General features: G+C 50.1%; 2 protein-coding genes across 40 annotated transcripts in view; both read right to left on the reverse strand.

Annotated features, from left to right (window-relative positions):
- The window catches only part of THPO (thrombopoietin), a 305,395-nt gene extending 301,800 nt beyond the window's left edge, over positions 1-3,595 (reverse strand). Inside the window, exon 1 of the mRNA XM_083504618.1 lies at positions 3,578-3,595. The gene's annotated coding sequence lies outside the window, so the exon portion shown is untranslated. The remainder of the gene's footprint in view (positions 1-3,577) is intronic.
- EIF4G1 (eukaryotic translation initiation factor 4 gamma 1) overlaps positions 83-22,152 on the reverse strand; it is a 77,437-nt gene continuing 55,367 nt past the window's right edge. For all 39 annotated transcript variants that reach the window (XM_083503777.1, XM_083503793.1, XM_083503800.1 and 36 more), the window contains 22 exons: positions 21,521-21,695; positions 20,027-20,160; positions 18,473-18,592; positions 17,993-18,166; positions 15,612-15,809; positions 14,536-14,682; positions 14,122-14,358; positions 13,034-13,138; positions 11,177-11,336; positions 10,264-10,364; positions 9,428-9,530; positions 9,224-9,326; positions 7,325-7,590; positions 7,101-7,216; positions 6,038-6,210; positions 5,770-5,895; positions 5,594-5,675; positions 4,349-4,447; positions 4,050-4,184; positions 2,668-2,749; positions 1,778-1,918; positions 83-552 (listed from right to left, as the gene is read on the reverse strand). In XM_083503777.1, coding sequence (XP_083359903.1) covers positions 371-552; positions 1,778-1,918; positions 2,668-2,749; positions 4,050-4,184; positions 4,349-4,447; positions 5,594-5,675; positions 5,770-5,895; positions 6,038-6,210; positions 7,101-7,216; positions 7,325-7,590; positions 9,224-9,326; positions 9,428-9,530; positions 10,264-10,364; positions 11,177-11,336; positions 13,034-13,138; positions 14,122-14,358; positions 14,536-14,682; positions 15,612-15,809; positions 17,993-18,166; positions 18,473-18,592; positions 20,027-20,160; positions 21,521-21,695 — 3,159 coding nt within the window. In that variant the 3' untranslated portion in view covers positions 83-370. The remainder of the gene's footprint in view (positions 553-1,777; positions 1,919-2,667; positions 2,750-4,049; positions 4,185-4,348; positions 4,448-5,593; positions 5,676-5,769; positions 5,896-6,037; positions 6,211-7,100; positions 7,217-7,324; positions 7,591-9,223; positions 9,327-9,427; positions 9,531-10,263; positions 10,365-11,176; positions 11,337-13,033; positions 13,139-14,121; positions 14,359-14,535; positions 14,683-15,611; positions 15,810-17,992; positions 18,167-18,472; positions 18,593-20,026; positions 20,161-21,520; positions 21,696-22,152) is intronic.

Raw genomic sequence — 22,152 nt, forward strand, 5'->3', positions numbered from 1 at the left:
CCCCGCTCATTAAAATCGTCATCCTAGGTGCGCCCCGGGGCAATTGGCCTCGAGAGCTGAGCGGAGCAGCAACACTTACCGCCTCCTTCAGCATCAATTTATTATCGTCAGACACAAACCAATACAGGCTGTTAAAACAGAAACAAAAGAACAAAAAAAAAAATCCCAACCAAAAAAAAAAATAATAATAAGGGGGGGGAAAGAAGTCCTGTGTGGGAGGAAGGTACGGAGAGCGGCGCCCAGTTCCTGTGTATTCTTAACCCGCCACGCTGCCACCCCCACGGGAGTCCAAGGCTCTAAGGAGGGGTCAGAGCAGGCAGGCGGGCAGGCTCCGTCCGTCCATCCGCCCCACCTCCCACAACGTGGGTGCTCAGTTGTTGTCAGACTCGTCCTCCGCTTCGCGCAGCCAAGTGTAGAAGGCTGTAACGGACTTGAGCGCGACTCCCTTCCCTTGCTGTTCGGCCGGGTCTTTGCTTGACTCCCACTTGTAGAAGGCTTCCTCTTTAATCACGTCCTCATCGTACAAGGCATCAAAGAACATTCGGAGCAGATCTGGAAGCGGCAGGAGAGAGGGTGGGGGAAGGAGAGTCAAATAACGCAGGGGGGGGGGAGAAGATGCAGGTCGCCAGCCGACTCGACTCGCCCCTCTGGATGCTTGGAAGAAGGGTCTTACGACCAACATCGTATCATTGATTCCTCTCTACTCCTACGGGCAGGATCCATCCAGGAGGCACAAGAAAGCACGCTTCACCAGCCCCCCATCTCGCTGCTCCTCAAACTTGGGTCTCCAGTTGTTTTTGGACGACAAATTCCACTGCCAGTTCCCTAGCTAGCAGCGATAATGGCAATTTTAGTCCAAAAACAGATGGAGACCCAAGTTTGAGAAACACTGCTGTAACTGGCTGAGCCCAAGTTCTATTATCTATGATCAAGGGAACCAGAGAATTGTAGAGTAATCCAACCCCCTAAAATGCAGGAATCTTTTGCTCAATGTGGGGCTCGAACCCACAACCCTGAGATTGAGAGTCTCATGCTCTACCGACTGAGCTACCCCAGCTATAAGCTCAGAGCATCTGTGTTACATGCAGGAGGTTCTGAGCTCTATCCCTGGCGTCTCCCCGTGGAGCTGCAAGATGCTCCCAGTGGTGACAAGGCTGAGTTAGATGAGCCAGTGGTCTGACTCCGTGTAAGGCAGTGCCCAAGATGATGAAAGAAAGAACAATGCCTCTATCCACTGGTATCAGCCACTAGTAACAGATGATCCTCCATGAATCTGCCTGACCCTCTTTTTAAATCAATCCAATAGAGAGGGAGTGAATGTCACAGTTTAATTATGCTCTGTGTGACAAAGTACTATGTCTATCCCTAATAGTCCCATGTTTATCTTTCTCGGATAACTGTGGATATTACACCATGTTGTCATCCCCCACCCCACTCCCTCTTATTTGCCATTTTTCTGAACTGAAAAGCCCCCAAATGTTACAAATTTTTGCTCATGGGGGAGTTCCTTCAGGCATTTTGACTGCACTTTCCCTGAACCTATTGCACCTCTTGCCTCTCTTGATTTTACAGCAGTGTTTCCCAAACATGGGTCTCCAGCTGTTTTCTGACTACAACTCCATAGCTAGCAGGACTAGTGGTCATGGAAGATGGGAATTGCAGTCCAAAACAGCTGGAGACCCAAGTTTGGGAAACACTGATATTTACAGGCAGGTCATCTCTATTGCGGCTTGGGCTTACAAGGCTAGGGGGTCGCCTTTCCAGGCAAAACACTCACTTGCTGGCTGGTCCAGCTTTACCACAAGGGCCTGTAAAGCATAGAGGGCCTGCAGCTCCTTATTCTCATCGCTCAGGTATTTCTGCAGCAGCTTGGCTCGGCTCTTGATCACAGGACTGTCCATCCGGTAAGGATTCTCGACTGCAGCGGAAGGAAGAGGGGAGGGGGGTAGGGAAGAAGGATGTTCAGAGTTAAGGATGTTGTGCAAAGACTCACTGCACCCCTAAAACAGCCGATAACAGCCTCCTGGTCCCCTGTCTGTTGCCTCATCCGAATCCTAGAGGGTAGTTTACTCCAAGATGGAGTTGGCCTCTGCCACAGGTCCCATTCCTCAGAAGACATCCCAGTGGCGGCCACCAAGCTCCCCCAAATAAGGAAATGGAAGGAAGGAAGATTGAATACCTGCCCTTAATCCTAAAGCCTCCGGGTGGGTTACAACAAGGTAAATAAAACAGATTAAATCCCAAATAAACTAGACTGGGAGGGGAGGAGTCTATAAAAACAGACAAACCACTAGGCCTGAATGTAATAAACAATGCTCCTATTTATCCACTGTAATCAACTAATGAGAGCTAGAAAGCTGAACAATGCCCACCATGCATGGCCTGCTCCCTGTTTGACAGGTTGTTTTCACTTGGTTTTTGCGTTTCCACACAGGTGTCACAAACGAGTTCACAGAGAAACCTTGCAATGTTGTGGGGCTGTTTTTTGGTTTGGCAGGTCACTTACAATGGTGGGCCAAAGGCATTTTTAGGCTCTGCTCTCATCTGAGACATCAGCCCCCAGACCCAGCTCACAGGAGAGACACCCACTTCCCACTAAACCGCCACACAAATACGCAGCCACCCCCACCCCGGTCCCTGCCATTCCAGGCTTGCACCAATGCTTACAGACAACAGCGGAATGGCATGCCGACGTCATCAGGGCTCTGACAAACATATTGGATGAGACTTGCTGCTCACTCAGGTTTGCCTGGTGGGAAAGAAGAGGCCATGAATCAGAGGTTGGAAGCGCTTGCAGTTGCCAACCTAAGTACAGTGGTACCTCGGGTTAAGCACTTAATTCATTCCGGAGGTCCATTCTTAACCTGAAACTGTTCTTAACCTGAAGCACCACTTTAGCTAATGGGGCCTCCTGCTGCTGCCACGCCGCCGGAGCACAATTTCTGTTCTCATCCTGAAGAAAGGACTTAACCCGAGGTACTATTTCTGGGTTAGCGGAGTCTGTAACCTGAAGCGTATGTAACCCGAAGTGCCACTGTATCTGGGAATCCACTTAAAAAACATCCATACCAACCACACACGGAGCCTGAACTCCATCTGCAGATTTTCCCTCCTGACTGAAGCTGCTCCTTTTATGTGCCAGCAAGGGAGCCAACCCCATGGAGGCCTGGCAGTTTAGCGATATACCCAGATTTCCCCAACCACCATCTAATCAATAAAGAGGGACGGGGAGGCAGCAATCCCATTCTCCGAGCAAACTCCTAGAGAAGAGGGACAAAGCTTCCTAAGAATATAAAACGGTGTGCTTCACGGAGCATCTGATGGCACGCTCAGTTCAAAGAAGCTGCTGTCAAGTCCTAAGTGGAATGGACTTTTATGACTGTGGGGCACAACTCTCCAGGCAAGTCAGGAGTAGCTTGGCAGCAAGACTCCCAATTCAGGAAGCTGCAACTTCCAGTGTGGTGGAGCGGCTAGTGTGTCAGACTAAGGGGCTGAGAAACCAGGGTTCAAATCTCCACTTGGCCATGAAGCTCACTGGGGGGCCTGAGGCCAATCACTGCCTCTCAGCCTAACCCACCTCACAGGGTTGTTGTGGGGATTAAATGGGGGGGGGACCACCTTGAGCTCCTTGGGAGAAAAAAGTGGGATATAAAATGCAATAAAAGTGGGAGTGGGAGATGGGGATCCACTCGGCAGGCCTCTTTTCTACAGGGATTCCTATTAAGAACCTAAGAAGAGTCTGGCCCCTCTAGTCAAACATCCTTTCCTCAGCATAGCCAATCAGATGCCCATGGGAAGCCCAGAAGCAGCACTCTCCCCAATAACTGACATGCAGAGGCATACTGCCTGCAACAGAAGAGGGAGACCACAGCCACTGTGGTTAGGAGACGCCAACAGCCTTGTGCACCATGGATTTGTCTGGCCCTTTTCCAAACCACCCAAGTTGCTGAAAGAATTTGCCCCTCCAATTATCTCCTCCTCCTCCTGGTACCTCCCAGTCCCACCTCCCATGCTCATCTGCACAGCAGCACTCGCCCTTCCCAACTCACCTCAATCCAGTCATATATTCTTTGGTTATTTGCATTTTCTTTCAATAATTTGTCTAGCTGCTTGCACAGCTCTTCCGACGTGAGCTCCTTGCGGCTGGGTGCGTCAGAGTTGTCACCCATTGTGTACTCCACTTTCTGAGCAGGAGGAGAGAAACGGGGAGGCGAGAGTCAGGGCCAGAGGCAACGGCAAAAGCAGGCATCCCGCTGCCTCTGCGGAGGATGCTTTGTGGGGCTAAGCCGAAGCCCCTTCCAGCTCCAGGAGCTGCCCCAACCTCCCCCACAAAGCTCATTGTGCTCACCTGCTCTGTGATGAACTTATTGACATCCTGGTCCTCGGGCAGGAATTCCTTCCAGCTAAGGCCACCTTCTCTCCACAGAGTCCCTGCCTTCTTGTGGCTCTACAGGGGAACAGGGACCACCTTAGGAACATTTCATCCAAGACACTTGAAAGCCCGGCTTCACCACTACGTCTACCCTCAATAGGGAGCTATTATTGTTTATAAAATTTGTATACCGCCCTATACCTGCAGGTGCCTGGGTGGTCACAACGTAAAATCACAATATAAAAACACAAAACAAGAAGAACCCCTCCAGCTTGTGCTTGCCATACATGGGTTTTTTTAGATGCATAATTATAACAATACAAGCGCACCTCCAGGGGTGATATGAAACTGCTCCGTTAGCAGCACCAAAGTGACCTCCCCAGGGCGCAAGACTGGGCAGTGTGCATGGAGGTTCTGGCAAGACCCCCATTCTCAGCCTCAAGCAAAGAAGAAACCACTCATTAACACATCCCTTCCAAAAGGCTGATTCAGCAATTCAATAGACATGCCAACGAACAGGAATGAACTAATTAAAGGGGTAGCAGTTACTTAAACAAGCAAAGCCAAAGGAGGGCTGGATGCTGCTTTGTGGTGCCTCTAAAGTCATCCTCGATCTTTTTTTTTACTTTGAAATGTTTGTTGATGTTGGAATTCTAATTGCAATTAACTACTTGATTCCCACAAACCTTTGAATGTGTGTGTGTGTGTGTGTGTGTGTGTGTGTGTGTGTGTGTGAGAGAGAGAGAGAGAGAGAGAGAGAGAGAGAGAGAGAGAGAGAGAGATAGCAAACTACTCCTTGTGGGTGGCTATTTTTTGCACCTAAAAAATACATGATGTGCAAGTTTTCCTCTGGCCACATTTGGAAGTGAGTGTGAAGAGGAGAAGAAACAGAGGAGGCAAATTCCCTTAGCTCCGGCAGACCAGTCGCCTGCTTTTTGCTTGGCTGAGAGGCAAAGTGTCTCCATCACTCAGACCCAGAGCTGAGAGACCCACGGAATTTCTGCATCTTTGCCTTCAAGGCAACAGGAGCCAATTGCTCCAGTCCACAGCTGAGCTCCCCTGATCAGGGTGGGAGGCGGAATTAGCTTGTTTTTCCGTAAACAAGCAGAACCAAACATGGAAAGGCACCAATAACATTTTATGGCTGCTCACCAATCACAACATGCACTCCCTGAGGACCAACGGACAAGGTTAACCAGGGCATGAAGGAGAGCAACTTACCATCCCTTTGCAAAGCAGGCCCAGGATTTCCAGCAGCAGAGTCGTGGCCTTGCCAATAGGTACCAAAGGCTTGGCAATCTCCCTGAAAAGACCACAGGAAGGTCATTCACTGGGGGGGGGGGAGAGGAAAAGAGAGGAAAGCCCATGGGGAGGGAAGGAAAGAGGCTCCAGCTCACCTGAACAGCTCCTCCATGGGGATGCCACCTTCTCTCAGAATGGGAGTTATGATCTCCGCCAGGTACAGCCATATGTGCGGGATATCAATCTCCATGTCTTCACCAATCTCCAGGATCTCATGCAGCCTAGGGGTGGAAAAGGAAAGGAGGGGGCAGTCAGTGTGTGCAAAGGACCGAGACTGGATAGTGCAGCTGTCAGAGACCACCTTTGCGTTGTGCATGCCTGACCCCCCCCCCTCAAAAAACAACCATAGTGGGGCTCCATTACCCTTTGTAGTACTGTTCCTTGGAGAGGATGCCTCCTTTGACCAAGTGGTAGAGCAGCAGCCCCATGTGCTCGCGGGCAATCGTGCTCCGCTCCAGCGTGGACTCGATTCCGTTCCGCACAAAGATGTAGAGCTGGGAGGGGCAGTTCAGTTCCTGGACACACTGCTGAGCCTCCTGCAAGAAGCGGGCAGAGAAGGGGGAGAGCTTAGCGCAAACATCTCGTAGCAAAGGCTGCACCTTGGGCTGGTGAGATCTGACCCAAGCCCACCCTGTTGCAGGGAGGAATCCAAGGACCTGTTACGAGAGTTTCGGCTCATGCAGTATTTCAGGGCAACACCCCAAAATGGGAGCCGCTCTCCTTAAGAGAATGTCATGCAGAATACTGCTCCTTTGATTGAAGCACGTGCTTATTGCAGTGATATATTACTACGCCCTTAGCGCTCCCTCTCCATCTGCCCTAATTTTACCCATGGGCTATGCTGGACTAGTAAAACACCTTCAGCCTATGATAGCTCACTGAGCTTCATGATAAGCAGCATTTCAACCCAAGCTTCCCTTGGTCCAAGACTGACCCCCTCCAACGAACCAATCCCTTAACTTGTGAATCTGAACAGGTCCTTCCAGGGGCCTCTCTGTTAACAGGAGGCATCAATGCAGCCTGTTAGGCCCAGTGGACGGTGCTCAGCATTCCCTTCCGCCATGGCTGTGCATCCATGTTGCCCTCCAAGCATCAATGAACCACTGGTAAGCTTCCAGGAGTTTATGGGGGGGGCACAGCAGCAGTTTTGGAACTGAAAAGGCAAATGATTTGCCACCTGAAAGTTCTTTAATCTGCTATGCTTCCTATCTAAGAAAATTGCTCAATAGACAAGACTCTTAGCAGCTGAGCAGGGATTCCAACCTGCTCTTCAGAATCCTCCCCCCCCCCATCCTAGTGCCAAACCACAAACCCATATTTATCTACTGCCCTCTCATAAAATGTCAAGTATAATATCCATGTCCTGCATCCTATTCCGCAGTTTCCATTAAATGCCCTGCTCCTGCCACTTCTCTGCAGCACAAACCTTCATGTCGTTGATGTGCAGGTATTCCTCAGTGATGGCCTTGGCTTTCTTCTCCAGCTCCTCCTCGGACAAGGCAGGCTTGGCGGGGGGCTCGGGGGCCACTGGCTCACGCTTTGCTGCAAAGACGGAGGGAGCGAGAGGTCAGCACTGGTCCTGGACCAAATGGGAAAGCGGCGGGGGGAGGCCACCGCCCACTAAACCCCGCACACCTTCCCGCCACTCACCAGGTTCCCTGCTTCGGTCCCGCTCCTCAGTCATGCTGGCCACTTTGCGCACTGTCTCGAGGACCCCTTGCCGCTCTCGTTCTCGCTCCCGGCTCCTGTCATCCATCTCCTTGCTGAAGCTACGCTTGGTGACAGGGGTCCTGTTCCGGTCCGACCGCTCCGGCCTCTCTGACCGCTCGAGGCGATCGCCCCTCTCTGGCCGCTCACGCTCCAAGCGGTCCCCTCGTTCACCGCCCTTTTCTGAGCGGTCACGGCTACTGCTGCTTCTGCAAGGAGACCACGCAAGAGTTCAGGTGAAACTGCACTGAATGCCAGACAAACACTTGCCGGGCGGCTGGGGTCTCACTCAGGACCAGCACAGAAGGAAAAACAGAAAGATGGGAAGGGAAGAAAAGGGCAAAGTTCTGTAATACCCTCCCTCAACCTGGTGCCCTCCTGATGGAGTGGATTAAAAGTTCCAGCTAGCACAGCTGGAAATTGCAGGTTGTAGCAGCTGGAGGGCAGCAGGTTAGGGAAGGCTGCCCTATGCTGACTATTCGTCTAATCCAGCCTGGTTCTGCCTACTCAAGAAGTCTTAGGTAGAAGCTCTTGCCAGGCCTATGATTCTCTGCAAACCAAGCCTGATGAGGAATGGATGAAGGAGCTGGCCATGCTTAGCTTGGAAAAGGGGAGACTGGGAGGAGATATGATATCCGGTATCTCAAGGGCTGTCACATGGAAGAGGGAACAAGCTTGTTTTCTCTTGCTCCGGAGGGTAGGACTTGCACCAATGGTTTCAAGTTACAAGAAAGGAGATTCCTACTAAACATCAGGAGGAAGTTTCTGACAGTAAGAGCTGTTGAACTCTTACTGGACTCCATTGGGAGGCTGTGGATCTCCTTCCTTGGAGGTTTTTAAGCAGAGGTTGGATGGCCATTTGTCATGACTGCTTTAGTTGAGATTTCTGCCTTTCAGGGGGTTGGATTAAATGACTCTTGGTGTTCCTCCCAACTCTATGATTCTTTAACCGGAGATGGGCAGAGTTGAGCCTGTGACCCTCTGTTTGGAGAGCACTCTAGCAGATTTATGGTCCTTCCCATAATGCCATCAATGTGTCCCAAGACTACAAAGGAAGGATGGGGAGTCTGTGGCCCTTCAGGCATTGTTGGGCTACAACTCCCATCATCCCTGACCACTGGCACTGCTGGCGGCAGAGGGTGATGAGGCAAGTGGCAGAGAGGCTGGAAGGTTGCAGGAAGAAACCTCCACATCAATTTCTATCTTGCTTCCCTGCATTCTCCCCAGATGCTCAAGTGTCCCATGTAGTTCCAAATTACATAAAATGGGGAGGCAGGAGGGAAAGTCAGAATAAAGTACATGTATCAAACTACGCAAACTTATTAGAATACTTGTATTCAAGTTGCAAGATGGGGATTTATTCCCCCACTCTGATCTACAGTGGTACCACAGGTTAAGTACTTAATTCATTCTGGAGGTCCGTTCTTAACCTGAAACTGTTCTTAATCTGAAGCACCACTTTAGCTAATGGGGCCTCCTGCTGCGCCGCCGCTGCACGATTTCTGTTCTCATCCTGAAGCAAAGTTCTTAACCCGAGGTACTATTTCTTGGTTAGCAGAGTCTGTAACCTGAAGCGTCTGTAACCTGAAGCGTATGTAACCCAAGGTACCACTGTATCTGTTTTTGGTATTCCTACCCAACATCTGCAGCCAGCCATGCCCTATTCGCACGTGAGGAGGTTTAGGAGCTCATGCGTTGGCAAAAGCCAAATACTTTCCTCCCCTTGAGCAAATGCAAAATCCAAAAATGCACCTAAGGTGCTTGGAACAGCAGGATGGACCTGGCAGGCCTGAAGAGCAAGAGTGGAGGGGGGATCTAAGTAAGAGTGGGAATGAGACGGACCTTTGCACCACACGCCGCACATCCTGGCTCTCTGCAGAAGCCGACTGCTGTAAGGCTGAGAAGCGATTCAAGGTACTTGTGGCTGGCCGGTTGGAGTCAGGGGCTGGGCAAAGAAAGGACAGTTAAGACAGCGGGTTAGAGGACCAGGGAGCTGCAAAAGAACCACCCACTTTGCAAACCCTTCGTTGCGCCAGCTGCACTTACCTGGTTCGGCAGGCTTGGCACCCGAACCACCACTGCTGCCCTTCCCCCAGCTCAGACGCCCGCCGGGTGCAAAAAGCTGGTTGTTGGAGTCGATTGAACCTGGCTGGGAGGCGGCAGGGAGAGAGGAGGAGACAATTCATTCACCATCCGAGGCAGCCAAAGAAGCACCCAACCCATCTACTTAACAATGACAGAATGCTTTCTGAATTGCCCAACCCCTACTAGATGTCTGCCCCCATATGTATTCCTCCTTCCCTATCCCTCCATGTCAACAATAGCGCCATCAACCACCCCAGAAGTAATAAAAAAACCTCAATTTTGCAGGGATAAACAAGGTCCTTCCATACAAAGTTAGTTAGTACAGGCTTGTAAATCAGCCCACAAATGCCACTAGCCTGATGCGGGGCTGGTAGGAGAGGTACAGGATTCCACCCCACATCTGGTAACCTGTTTGCTTTCTATGCCAGATATAGTGCACAAACAATCTGCTGCTCCTCAGCCAGCCAGTCCACCCACTCATGTGTGCAATTCTATGTGCTTGCCTGCATTCAATCCTTTGTTGCCCAGAGCTTAAATACGGTCTTCCCCCAACCTGGTGCCCTACAGATATTTTAGACTACAATTCCCATCAGCCCTAGAGAGGGACACAGATCAAGCACACGAATTGAGCTGACACAGGCAGGTAGCCTTATCCTAAGTGGGTTTTAAAAATTCTCTCGTCTTTCGCAACCAATAGAAACTGTCGCTTTAAATTGAAAAAGGCCACAATTCCCTAATGCACAAAAAACAAGCACCCTCCCCTACCCCAAAAAACCCACTCCAGCCCAGCAGCTTACCTTGGTGATTTTTGTTAACCTACTGGTGTCAATCGGCCTGTTGCCCTTGCTGATGGGGACGGTGTTCCAGCCGTCATCCGAAACTTGGCTGCCCCGCCCACCTGCAGAGACAGCCGAGTCAAGGTCTATCATTTGTAACAGCCTATCCGTGGCAAACTAGCTGTGAATGCGTACACATGTCTACTGTTCCTATTGGAACAAGAGAGCCTATCAAAGGCCAGAAAGGTGTGGCAGCTTGGGGCTGGCTAAGGAAAAGAAAAAAAGTCTGGCAGGATCAGCCCAAAAGCCTATTCAGTTCAGCAAGGACTGTTACACCGAGGATGGAACAAGCTTGTTTTCTCCTGATCTGGAGGGTAGGACTCAAGCCAACGGCTTCACGTTACAAGAAAGGAGATTCCGACTAAACACCAGCAAGAACTTTCTGACAGCAAGAGCTGTTTGACAGTGGAATGGTTTCCCTTGGGAGGTGGTGGGCAGAGGTTGGATGGGCAACTGTCACGGATGCTGTAGTTGAGATTCCTGCATTGGTTCCCTTCAAAACTCCATGATTCTATGATGTTCAGTAGCATATTGCTTCTAAACTGGGAAGCTCTGTTTAACCACCACCATGGATCCGAAGTCCATAAATTTTGTTATTTCATCTTTTTGTACACCACTCTGACTTTTCTTTTTTCCAATCAAGTGGTGTATAAATTTTATGAAAATGAATAAAATTAATAATTTCACCTAATTTTTAAGGACGAGCTACGCCAGGAGCACATCTTTTGGTGGCGCCTGGCTGCTTCACGCACATAGACACACAATTAACTTGGAGCGTCCCAAAGCTGCTCTCTCTTCCAGGGGCATTAAAAGCGGGTGGCCTCCACAAGGCAGCAATGGATCCAGAAACTGAGAAGGCGACCAACCCACCCACCTGCAGACGATGGGCCTGGAGGCCCTCTCCTCTTATCTGATCCCTTGGACATCAGCTGCTGAACTTTGATGTGTTCACGGTGCTCCTCCATCTCAGCTTCTTTGTGAATCTGGTCAATGGTCTTGGGGCCCTGGTCCCCTCTCCTTGGCACCCAACTGTTCTGCAAGAGGCAAAGAGGAAAGCAAGGGGAGAGGTTACAGCACCCAGAACGCTTGGCATGTGAAGGCAAGGGAGGAGCGAGAGACAGTCAGCACCAGCTTCTCTGTTGGTCTAGCCAGGACCAGCCTCTGGGCTCAGGTTCCCTTCCAGAGGCAACAGCACCAGCGGCCAGTCCACCTGGTCGCTGTTCTTGCAACTGACCTCTAAACATACACCCTTTGTTCTTCCCTCCAACATCTCTTAATCTGGCCAGATGCAGGTGTTGTTAAAGACCACAGCCTCCATCATCTCCAGCCAGCGGGAGTGATGGCACTTGGCAGTCCCAGCAACATTGTAAGACGACAAGAAGCTGCCTTTTACAAAGTCAGACCATCAAGCTCCGGGGGCCTTCTGGCGGCTCCCTCCCTGTGAGAAGTGAGGTTACAGGGAACCAGGCAGAGGGCTTTCTTGGTAATGGTGCCCGCCCTGTGGAATGCCCTCTCACCAGATGTCAAGGGGATAAACAACTACACAAATTTTAGAAGACATCTGAAAGCAGCGCTGTATCGGGAAGTTTTTAATGTTTGAGGCTTTATTTTAATGTTTTGTTGGGAGATGGCTGGGACAACCAAGTCAGATGGGCAGTGGCATAATGATGATGATGATGATGATGATGATGATGATGCAGCAGCTCAGGGTTGTCTACACAGACTTGCAGATGCTCCTCATGGTTTCAGGCAGGGAATCTTTCCCAGTTCTACTTGGGGATGCCAGCAATTGACCTTGGGACCTTCTGCTTTCAAAGCACATTGCTCTACCAACTAAGCGATAGCACCACCCCAAACATCTGGGGAAGACTGCCCTGTTTCTCATGTGTTACGTCTCTGAAGATCTATGCCTGACAAGGGCAGCTCTATTTCAAACCTCTGGAAAGAGCACTTGTCCAGTAATTGCAGTAAGAGAGAATGGAACGGAAGCGAGTCCTGAGCTATCCAGGCATCAAACCATTGTTTGGCAGGAGGCCCATGCAAGGGGAATGCTCAGCAGCCCAACATGCAAGGGGGGCTTTTCATGTGACCCCTTCCAAGCAGGCAGCCCTTCCCCTTGCAACAGTTGAGAGCCCCTGCAGCACTTCCAATAGCCTGTCCCCTCACCCCTACAGCTTCTGTAATTCACATGCTGGAAGCAAAGCAGCCATTTGCGTGTGACACTTGGAACTGCAATCTTAAGGCAGCTGGGTGTGAGTCAGGATTAGAGAATCTGTGACCCTCCAGGCATTGTTGGACTCCCAACTTCCAGCTCCCCAGCCAGCATAGTCAACGGCCAGGTATAATGGGAGTCCAACAATGCCTGAACACAGGCGAGCAGCTCCTGGGCAGCACCTTCTCCCGGGGTGCAATTGAGCACATAGCACCCTTTGGTGTAGAAAAGGGCCAGCGCTGGAAACCTCCCTTCACCAAACACAGCAGCTTGCAGTATTGTCAGCCCATTGCCTAAGCCACACAAGCCAAGGGCTGCAGGCTGCAACAGTGTCTAAGGGGCTGGGGGAGAGAGAAGTGTGTGTTGGCTCGTGCTGCCATCGTTCCCACTCAGGTTGCCCTGGGATGGAAAGGCGGGTCTTGCACCTTACCCGGAGTCAGGCCGGCCTATCCCAGGAAGGGGGCAGGGCTCTCATCTAGCCCAGAGGGGGCCATAAGGGAGCAACAGTCTGCACCTTACCCGTCTGAGGTCAATCACATCCTGCAGCATGAAGCGGATACGTGAGGACGTTTTCTTCTCCTTGATTATCTTCTCCATCTGGTTGAAGTACTGATCCATCCGAGGCTGGGTGGGGAAGAGGAGAAAAGGAGAGAAGTGACGACGAATGAACAGAGACAGCAATGTGCCTACGTGCTGCGGGAGGGATGGGAGCAACCAAGGCAAGATGTTCTCCTTGAGGGCTTCCAACTCATGGTGGAAGGTGAGGTTCAAGAAAGGAAACAAGCAGCCACTGTACAAGTTCCCTGTTGAAGCCCGGGCTGGGGTAGCCGGTTCCTTGAATGTTTGTGGGCTGGGGAGAAGAGACATATTTTCCTCAGCCCAGCTGTCTGGCCTCTGTCTGTCTGGGAAATATCTAGTCCTGGGCACAGTTCTCTCCACCCTGCAAAGTAGCTTGGCTGGGGGAGGCTGCTCCCTCGAAACTCTCCAATAGGCATCACAAGTAGCTACAGAAAAAAGTAAGCTTGTATAGTTGGGCAATGGCTGCACATTTATTCCTGAGCAAGAGGCAAACTGACGGGGGGACCGACTGTTAAGTGGCATGCAGCCATCTCCCAGCTCTGCTGCTAAAGCCTCTCTGCCAATTCCTGCCTTTCCCCCTCTCCCATGTCAGATTATGAGCACCAAATTTCAACCTTCCCGGAAAATGCAAGGAAAGCCTGCCAGGTTAAGCAGTGGTGCCATGCCAGGGACTGGGAACCTGCAACCTTTGAAATATGATTGGGGCTCCAACTCCCATCAGCCCCAGCTAAGTTGGCCAATGCTGGGGAATGATAGGAGATGTAGTTCAATGACAACAGGAGGATCCTCCAGACTAGAGCTATACTTGGCATTTCCAATCTGGCACCAAAGCATGGAGACAGAACCCTGTAGGCTCTAAGCAAGAGCTGTAAAGCCAGTATCTCAACAGGGGAAGGCCAGGGGAGAAGCAGCAACAGAGAAACCACTCTGCTGATGCCCAACATGAAGCGAAAGGGCAGTGCAATCTGGGATGTGTATTCTTGTGTGCTATGAAAAGCTGCATTTCTGAACACTGGGCAAGTCCATACCTTGGCCTTTTCAAAGTCCAGGTCCTTGCCAATGGTGGTGAGCAGTCGGCATAAGCACTCGAGCGATTCCTCGTCGTGGTTCTTGAGCAGCTTCACCACACAGTCATGCATGATGGCTTCGGTCAACATCTTCAGCTTAAAGAGCTCCCCGATGAACTTGATGTTGCCCAGGGAGCGCCGGCGGGCCTTGTCCCGGGCGTCATCCAGCTCCTCCTTCAGGCGAGCTCTCTCCTCGGGCTGCGGACGGAACAGGGGTAGAGGTCAGGAGGATCCAAGAGCTGAACTTGATTACCTCTATCTCTGTATTTGTGCATACGTATTTCACAGTTGTTACTTCCATAAATCACTGGAACCCAGGGGTGGGGAACCTTTTTCTCATGCACACACCCTGCCCAAGTTTCAAGCTCAACTCACCCCAGCTGTGTCATCCATCTCCTTTTGCTTCTTCTCAAAAATCTCGTCGTCGTCCTTGTCTTTCTCAAACTCTTTCTGGCACCGGTTCAGGAGTACCTTGCGGAAGTTGACCATCACGGTCGGCTTGTCAGTAGTGGGGACTTTCAGCTAGAGCAGGGACAGACACGAGTCACAATGGGAAGCGGTTTCAGACAGTTTCCAACTGGCCCTCTACTGCCAGCAGAGTGGGCTGGAAGCCCCAGTTCTGATCTCCCCCACCTCAACCCACAAGTCATAGCTCATCTTTCAACATGCACTGAGGAAACGCACAGGATCGAAAGGAAAATACATGAACAAAATGCATAGTAAGCAAATAGAAATAAATGTATCAATGCATTGCAGCCATGTAATTGTGGATAAAGGAGTGAATTCCAGACTCTTCGCATCTTTACGGCAACGAGCAAAAGGGAGAGAACAGAAACTTGAAACTGAAATCTACACCCGGGCACCTCTTTTGACACAGACACAAAACCACAGATAAAGTACTGCTCAAATGGTAAGCTATGCAACCACTATTTGCAAGCGGCCCCTTGGGCCAATTTCTGACCCTATCTTGTACATATATAATATCAAGGTGTGCTACTTTGGCTACAATTTCTTTCCATGGGAAATGAAATAGTTCAAACATAGTAAGAAACAGAGCTATCCCAGCTTTCTAATGCTACAGCTCTGTTTCATATTCGCATGCAACCTGTAAATTCATGGGTCTGCAGCAGTTAGGGATGAGCTCACGCGCTCTAAACCAGCAAACTCCTGTGGGGCCCATTCAATTCGTAACCGGAGATCTGACTGCCCCCCCCCCCGACCGCAGGCAACCATTCTTAGAGATTGGATGCAAGATCTGCCTGACAGTGTCCTCTAGCCTGGTGCTTTTGGGCCACACTGCCAGCCTCTCCCCAAAGGTCCTTTAAGGGCGGTGAGGATACAGGCTTGATAGCCAAGCCGTGGCCCTGAGCGAACAGCATTTCCATGCCTCTTCCCATCCCGAGCAAGAATCTGAGGCCCTTTGCAGCCCAGAGAGAGGTGGAAGCACTCACCCCCATAAGGCAACGGCACATGTTGGCATAGGCAACAGAGAAGTTTGGCTCAGAGATGGCCTTCTCGAAGATGAGGTCAATGACGCCCTTGAGGCGCTCCTCGGTGTCAATGGACAGCTCGGTGACTTGCTTCATCAGCTGCTGGAACATCTGCGGCGTCAGCTTGTTCAGAATGCTGCGCACACGCCGGAACAGCTCCTGTGGGGAGGAAACACCCAGGCGCCGTCAGCAAGGTAAGCTTGGCATAAACACACACAGAGACACCTGTCCTGCTCCACCCGTTCCTTCCTTCTGCAGGTGTGGACGTGGGAGCTCAGAAACCTGCCAGCCCAGCAAGCTGGTAGGGAGGGCAAGCAGCTCCTGGCTGCTCTGCTCTGCCCAGGGCTGAGTTTGCTGGAATGAACTGGGCAAGCGAAGGAGAGCACACACGAGCCCATCCCAAGCCAAGAGGAAAGCAAATCCACAGGGGCTGGAAGGTGGCAACCATCTTTCCTTTCCCCACGAGTCTCCCCGCAAGTGCTGAGGGCAGCAAAACGCATGCACCCCTTCTGAATCTTGGCCACCATATCGTTTTCCTTTATCTTCTACGTTTTAATCTCAGGAGAAGCCACGTGGGTTTTCCAATAATTCTGTATTGGGGTTTTCTTTTAAGATTTTTTCCCAATGCTCTAGGAGCAGGGTTTCCCAAGCTTGAGGTCTCCAGCTGCTTTTGGACTACAATTCCCATCATCCCTGACCACTGGTGGTGCTAGCTAGCCCAAGGCCCAAGTTTCAGAAACCCTGCTCTAGAGCAGTGGGTCCCTAAAAATTTTGGGCCACCACCCCCTGGGTACCATAAACGAATCCCCAGTGCCCCCTACCCTATAAAAGGCATTATTCAGAATAGCGATCTACACAACCCACTAAGGAAGATACTGACACATAACATTCAAAACAGTAACAATTACTTGCACATGTATTCAAAATCTAGTTGGAACCATTTGCAACAAGACTGATTAACTTGTTCCTGTTGATACCAGCTTTTCGGAGCCCGAGAGTCATTTACGGCCTCCAGCACCCCTATTTCTATTACTGCTACCCTGTGTAATCCCACTGCTCCCTAGGGGCGTTCACAACCACTTCTCTATAGAATGTGCTAATTTAGAACGTTTGTTTTACTTGTGTTTAGTAAGCAAAGCCAAACCCTTTCAAACTGCCACACTTGCCTAAATACTGTATTTGAAATTGCCATCTATTCATTGTTCCTTAATGAACTTAAGAAATGGACTATTTTCCACAGAAAAATAAAATGCATTGGAAATGCTTTCCAATTTCTTTTCAGGGTTTTTTTTTTGGGGGGGGGACTTTTGAAATCTCTGCCACCTCAAAGGAAGAGTTCACACCCCAAAGGAAGTAAAGGAGGCTGGAACTCCAGCAGGAATGAACCATGTCCCAGAGGTTCAGGGAAAGGAGCCTGGAAGTAAACCACGGAGGGCATGGCTTTCTTCCCTCCAGGGAGCAAAAGCAGGCACTCACATTTTCCTCTGAGGCAAGAACAGAGACTGGAGCAGGAATGTCTTCCAAAATACCAGTATCCAGATGAAGTTGTTGGTGAGCTAAAATACAAGTTACTGAATGACATCCACCACCACCCAGCTGTTTTCCACCACTTTTTTTTGGGGGGGGGGGCTACCCTCCAGAAATAAAATGCACAATGTAAAGCACTTGGAAAGAAGGCAAGAGGTTATTTCCCCACCTCTTTTTTGTACCCTGGTGGTCTATTTCAGATGTAAAGTTCACAGTCTCAACCACATAAATTACGGAGACATGCGCCCTTTATACAGGCTGCTGTTACCCTCATTTAGTGGTACAGTGGAACCTCGGTTTTCGAGTGTCTCGGAAACCGAACATTTCGGAACCCGAAAGGCGAAAACCCGGAATAAATTGCTTCCTTTTTGAAACGCGCCTCAGACATCAAACGGGTTCTGCGGCGTGTTTTTCCATTTTCTCAATGGGTATTGCCAATAACCCTTTGAGCCTCAGCTGCCGAACCTTTCGGAAGTTGAACTCTCTTCCGGAATGGATTATATTCGACAACCAAAGTTCCACTGTACATCAGCATTGGGACCAATTATAGTTAGAACTAACTACAATCGTTTAAAGCTGAGGTTTAAAATGTTGGTTAAAAATTGGTGCATGCAAATCGGGGCTTCAAGTAATTGACTTCAGCTCTAATCAGTTGGTGGGTGGTCACACTAGCTAGGGTTTGAGCAAACCACGGAAGGAAAAAGGGGAACTTTACATATGAGAAGTGAGAGAGCATGTGTATCTATAAGCAGCTAGCAGGAGACTCACCAATCAGGAAAGTGTGAAGGTACAGATGAGGTCATGCAAGTCCTTACCTGAGTTTTTAAATTTTCAGGATCCTCTGGCTCACTTGCCCGCTTGCTGCTGGGCTTCCAGGCCTTCTCAGCCTTGTTGAGCTTGACATCTTCGTTCAGGGACGCTACAGCGATAATCTTCCGAGGCTCCTTCCTCAGGCTTTGCTGGGAACGGCGTTGCCCTGGTCCTGCAGGCTGTGGAAGCAAAGGGGGAGAAGTGATGCCAGCACTTTTCAGATGCCACCCAACCTGCCCCCCCCCCCAGCACAAAGAAGCACTGGCGTAGAGGTGGCACTGCCAGCATGATGCTAGCCTGCCTCCTAGTATGCTCGGCTCCAACAGATAGGGGAGCCAGCAGATGTGCCTGCCTGCTCAGATACTCAGTTCCATCACAGAGCATCAGTGGCCCAGACACGATGGCACTAACTTTGAGTTCATCATGCAGACAAAGCTGACAGGGGATACAAGCCGGAAGACAAGACACGGTGTGATGGTACATACCGGTCCACGGTTAGGTGGCGTTGGGCGGCCCAGGTTGGCAAAGGAGGGTGTGAAATCTGGTCCACAATTCATGGTGCTCAGGCGCACGGGATCCAGAGGTCGCAAGGGCATCTTATTTGCCTGTTAAGTCAAAGGGCAAGGAGAAGAACACACAAAAGGTAAGACAGGTTCTGAGAGTCTTAAGGTTGTGCAGCTAAAATCTTCGAAGTTTTGCCTCTGAACATGCCTAAAAATCTACTTTTCAGAAATCACCACAGGTCTTAGCCTAACATGAGCTGATGCCAATGAGATTCATTCATTCATTCATTCATTTATTGTATTTATATACCGCTCTATACCCAGAGGGATATAATATAAAAATCACAATAATCCAATAACCGCCCCCCCCATAGAGCCATCTTTCAAAGGGTGTAATATGTTGATCAGTTAAGCAAAGGCCTGATTAAAGAGGAACGTTTTTGCCTGGCGCCTAAAGGTGTATTGGTTGGCAGGAGCTGGGACAAAGGTGTATTGGTTGGCAGGAGCTGGAACCCCGTTGTACGGATTCGAACCGCCAACCTTCTGATTGGCAAGCCCAAGAGGCTCAGTGGTTTAGACCACAGCACCACCCGCATCAACTTCAACATCAACTTCGTTGGACTGGTTATGTTGTGCGGATGCCCGATTATCGTCTTCCAAAGCAACTACTATATTCCAAATTTAAAAATGGAAAGCGTAATGCTGGTGATCAACAAAAGAGGTTTAAAGAGTGTCTCAAGGCAAATTTTTAAAAATGTAGTATAAACACCAACAATTGGGGAACACTTGCGAGTGTTCCAACTGGAGAACAGCCTTTACCAAAGGTGTCATGGGCTTTGAAGACACTCGAATTCAGGATGAAAGGGAGAAACATGCTAAGAGGAAGGCATGCTTAGCTAACCCACACCGCGATCAACTCCCACCAGGAAACCAATGTCCCCACTGTGAAAGGACGTGTGGATCCAGAATTGGCCTCCACAGTCACTTATGGACTCATTGTTAAAACCGTGTTTATGGAAGACAATCTTACTCGGCTACGAGTGATCGCCAAAGAAGAAGAAAGAAAAGTGTATAATGAAGGCGCCAGGCAAACTTCGCTGGGGAGAGCATTCCACAGATGGGAGCCACTGCGAGGAGGTCTGTTCTCACGTTGCCACCCTCCGAACCTGAGGAGGGGGCATATGAAGGAGGGCCTCAGAAGATGATCTCAGGATCCAGGTAGGTTCATATGGAAAGAGGCGGTCCTTGAGGTACTGCGGTCCTGAGCCGTTTAAGGCTTTATAGGTCAAAACCAGCACTTTGAATCAGGCCCAGAAACTAATCAGTAGCCAGTGCAATCAGACCAGATGGCCAGTTCCCCTTCTTTGCCCTTTGGGATGTGCACTGACATCCCCCCACCACCCACCCACCGGGTCAATGCCCAACCTTGTGCAGTTGTCCAGAGAGGATAGACTCTCTGGGCACACCATGCCAAGAAAAACAAAAGGAAGCGTCTGCGGGACATTTGGTGACCCCATCTGGAAATGGAGGACCGACCTTTTCCAAGACCACATCGCTGATATGGGGCAAACCCTCGGGCTTCTGCATGCTGGCAAAGATGAACTGGAAACCCAACAGGAACTCCCGGTCGTATCTCTTCTTCTCTTCTGGGTTCAATGGCTTCCACTGCTCTGTTAAGGAAAGGAAGGTGGAAAGCACCAAATTGAAATCACACTCACAACAGGTGGTCAAGAATTCCCAGCAGCAGTAGAGCAAGAAGCACCTGCACTTTCAAAGGGTGATGGTGCATCCGCAAGAATCGAGTGGGGCTCATAAATCTTGGCCAACCAAAAATGTGTTGTTGCCAAGATCACCCCTTCCACAAGGACTTGGGTCTTGCTCCTACGTCACAATGAACTTTACAGTGAGGCCAGAGACAATTCCTTGCTCCACTTCCCCTGCTGTAAGCTTGGAGCTCGGAAGGAGCAGTTCTCAGCCCTCCTCTTCAACTGGGGGGGGGGGGTTCCATACCCCAGAACTGAGCTGCACTCTGGAGAGCTTCAGAAGCCTGGCAAATGCTCCTACTCAAATTAACACCCTCCTCCCCCCCCCCCCGGTTATCTAAATGCTGACTGCCAGATCTCTAACTTGGGACTGCCTTGCATCTCCTTTGTTGCAGTGTCACAGTAGCTCTTTTAACATATGAGATGTTACTGTTGTTAATGGAGCAATGACATTTTCCTCCCATTCAGTAACTTTGCAGAACTGCTGTTGTTTTAAGATTAAGCTCTTAAAGATACTGCAACATTTGCATGCAAAAGGTGGAGGGGGAAGAGGGGGTGCTCTCTGTGCCCATGCTTGCTTCTGGTTCCAAGAGTCAGCACATGCCTTCCAAGGTCTTCTGGCTCACATCTCATCCTACATAATTAGCAAAGAGCTAGTTCAAAGGCACTGCACTTCAGTTTCCAAGCAGACCCAGTTCTTCCTTGCCAGAGAAAACAAGCAGGTCAGTGTAAGAGCTGCAGCTATTTCTGTGTGCTGGTGATCTGCATCTCCGTTCGTCCCATTCTAGTACAAAGCGAAAGCAACAAACCACCCAGTTATTTGCATGATTTCTTCAGCAAGGAAAAGCTGGGGGCTGCTCTGCAGGGGAGCGGCTAGCTGTGAATTAGCAGGGGGCTGCATAGCCAAGAGTGCCTGTGCCTGCTTCTGGAACCATTACAGTCAGAGAGAGGCTTCTGTAAACACAGTGACTTAGCACGAAAGGGGTATGAGTGATTCGGCCCCTGCTGAGAGCAACTATTGCTTAATACTGAAGTGACTGGACACCCAGTGGAGGGGAATTCCTGCAAAGCCTTTCCCCAACAGCCCAAGACAAGCCAGCAGTTCACAGGGTCACAAGCCTGCTCAGATGCTCAGCTCCATCACAGTGTGTCAGTGGCCCAGACACGATGGCTCAAAAACGAGATCATCACAGAAGGCTCCAATAGGTAGCAGCCGGGGGGGCGGAGACGAGGTAGAACAGAGAAAGTCATTTAGCACGAGCCTCACCTGCTGTGTAGCTGTACTTCTGGTCAGCCTGCTTGACCTTCTCAGGGTCTAGCTTATCCTCTTTCTCTTCCCACGTCTCATCGGGCTCCTCCTGGGAGCGAACGGGGGCAGGCTCCTCGGGCTCTGGGGCTGGCACGGGGGGCTTGTTCTCTATCTCTGAGCCACCCTCACTGGGCTAAGAGGGCAAGCAGAGAAGATCTCAAGAAAAAAGCAAAAGCTGCAGCTCTGAGCTCCAGTGAAGGAATCATTTTACTGTCAATGGCTTATTTGTGGTGCCATAATAGTTTATCACAGCTAAGGAGGTAGTTGTTGTGACAAAATTACAATTACGGTGATTAAGCAAGAAAAGGAGAACAAAGAGAGATTTAAGTAACAACCCAAAAGGGATATATAAATAACAATGGGGGAAGTGTAAACCCATTTGCAGTCTTGTATATATTTCTTCAAATTACTGTATTAGTTTGCAGCCAGCATGCATGTTGAAGTGATCAACGAAGATGAGCACAGCCTATTCCATGTGGAATGTTGATGGATTTCCTTTGGGAGAAACCACTTTTTAAGGGTAGGGGGGAATAAATCAGTTCAACTTAAACCTCTTCTCCCTGATCACTCTGCTCTGCACCCACTGCCAG

The sequence above is a fragment of the Podarcis liolepis genome (assembly GCF_965112155.1).
Source record: "Podarcis liolepis genome assembly, chromosome: 5".
NCBI lineage: Eukaryota > Metazoa > Chordata > Lepidosauria > Squamata > Lacertidae > Podarcis > Podarcis liolepis.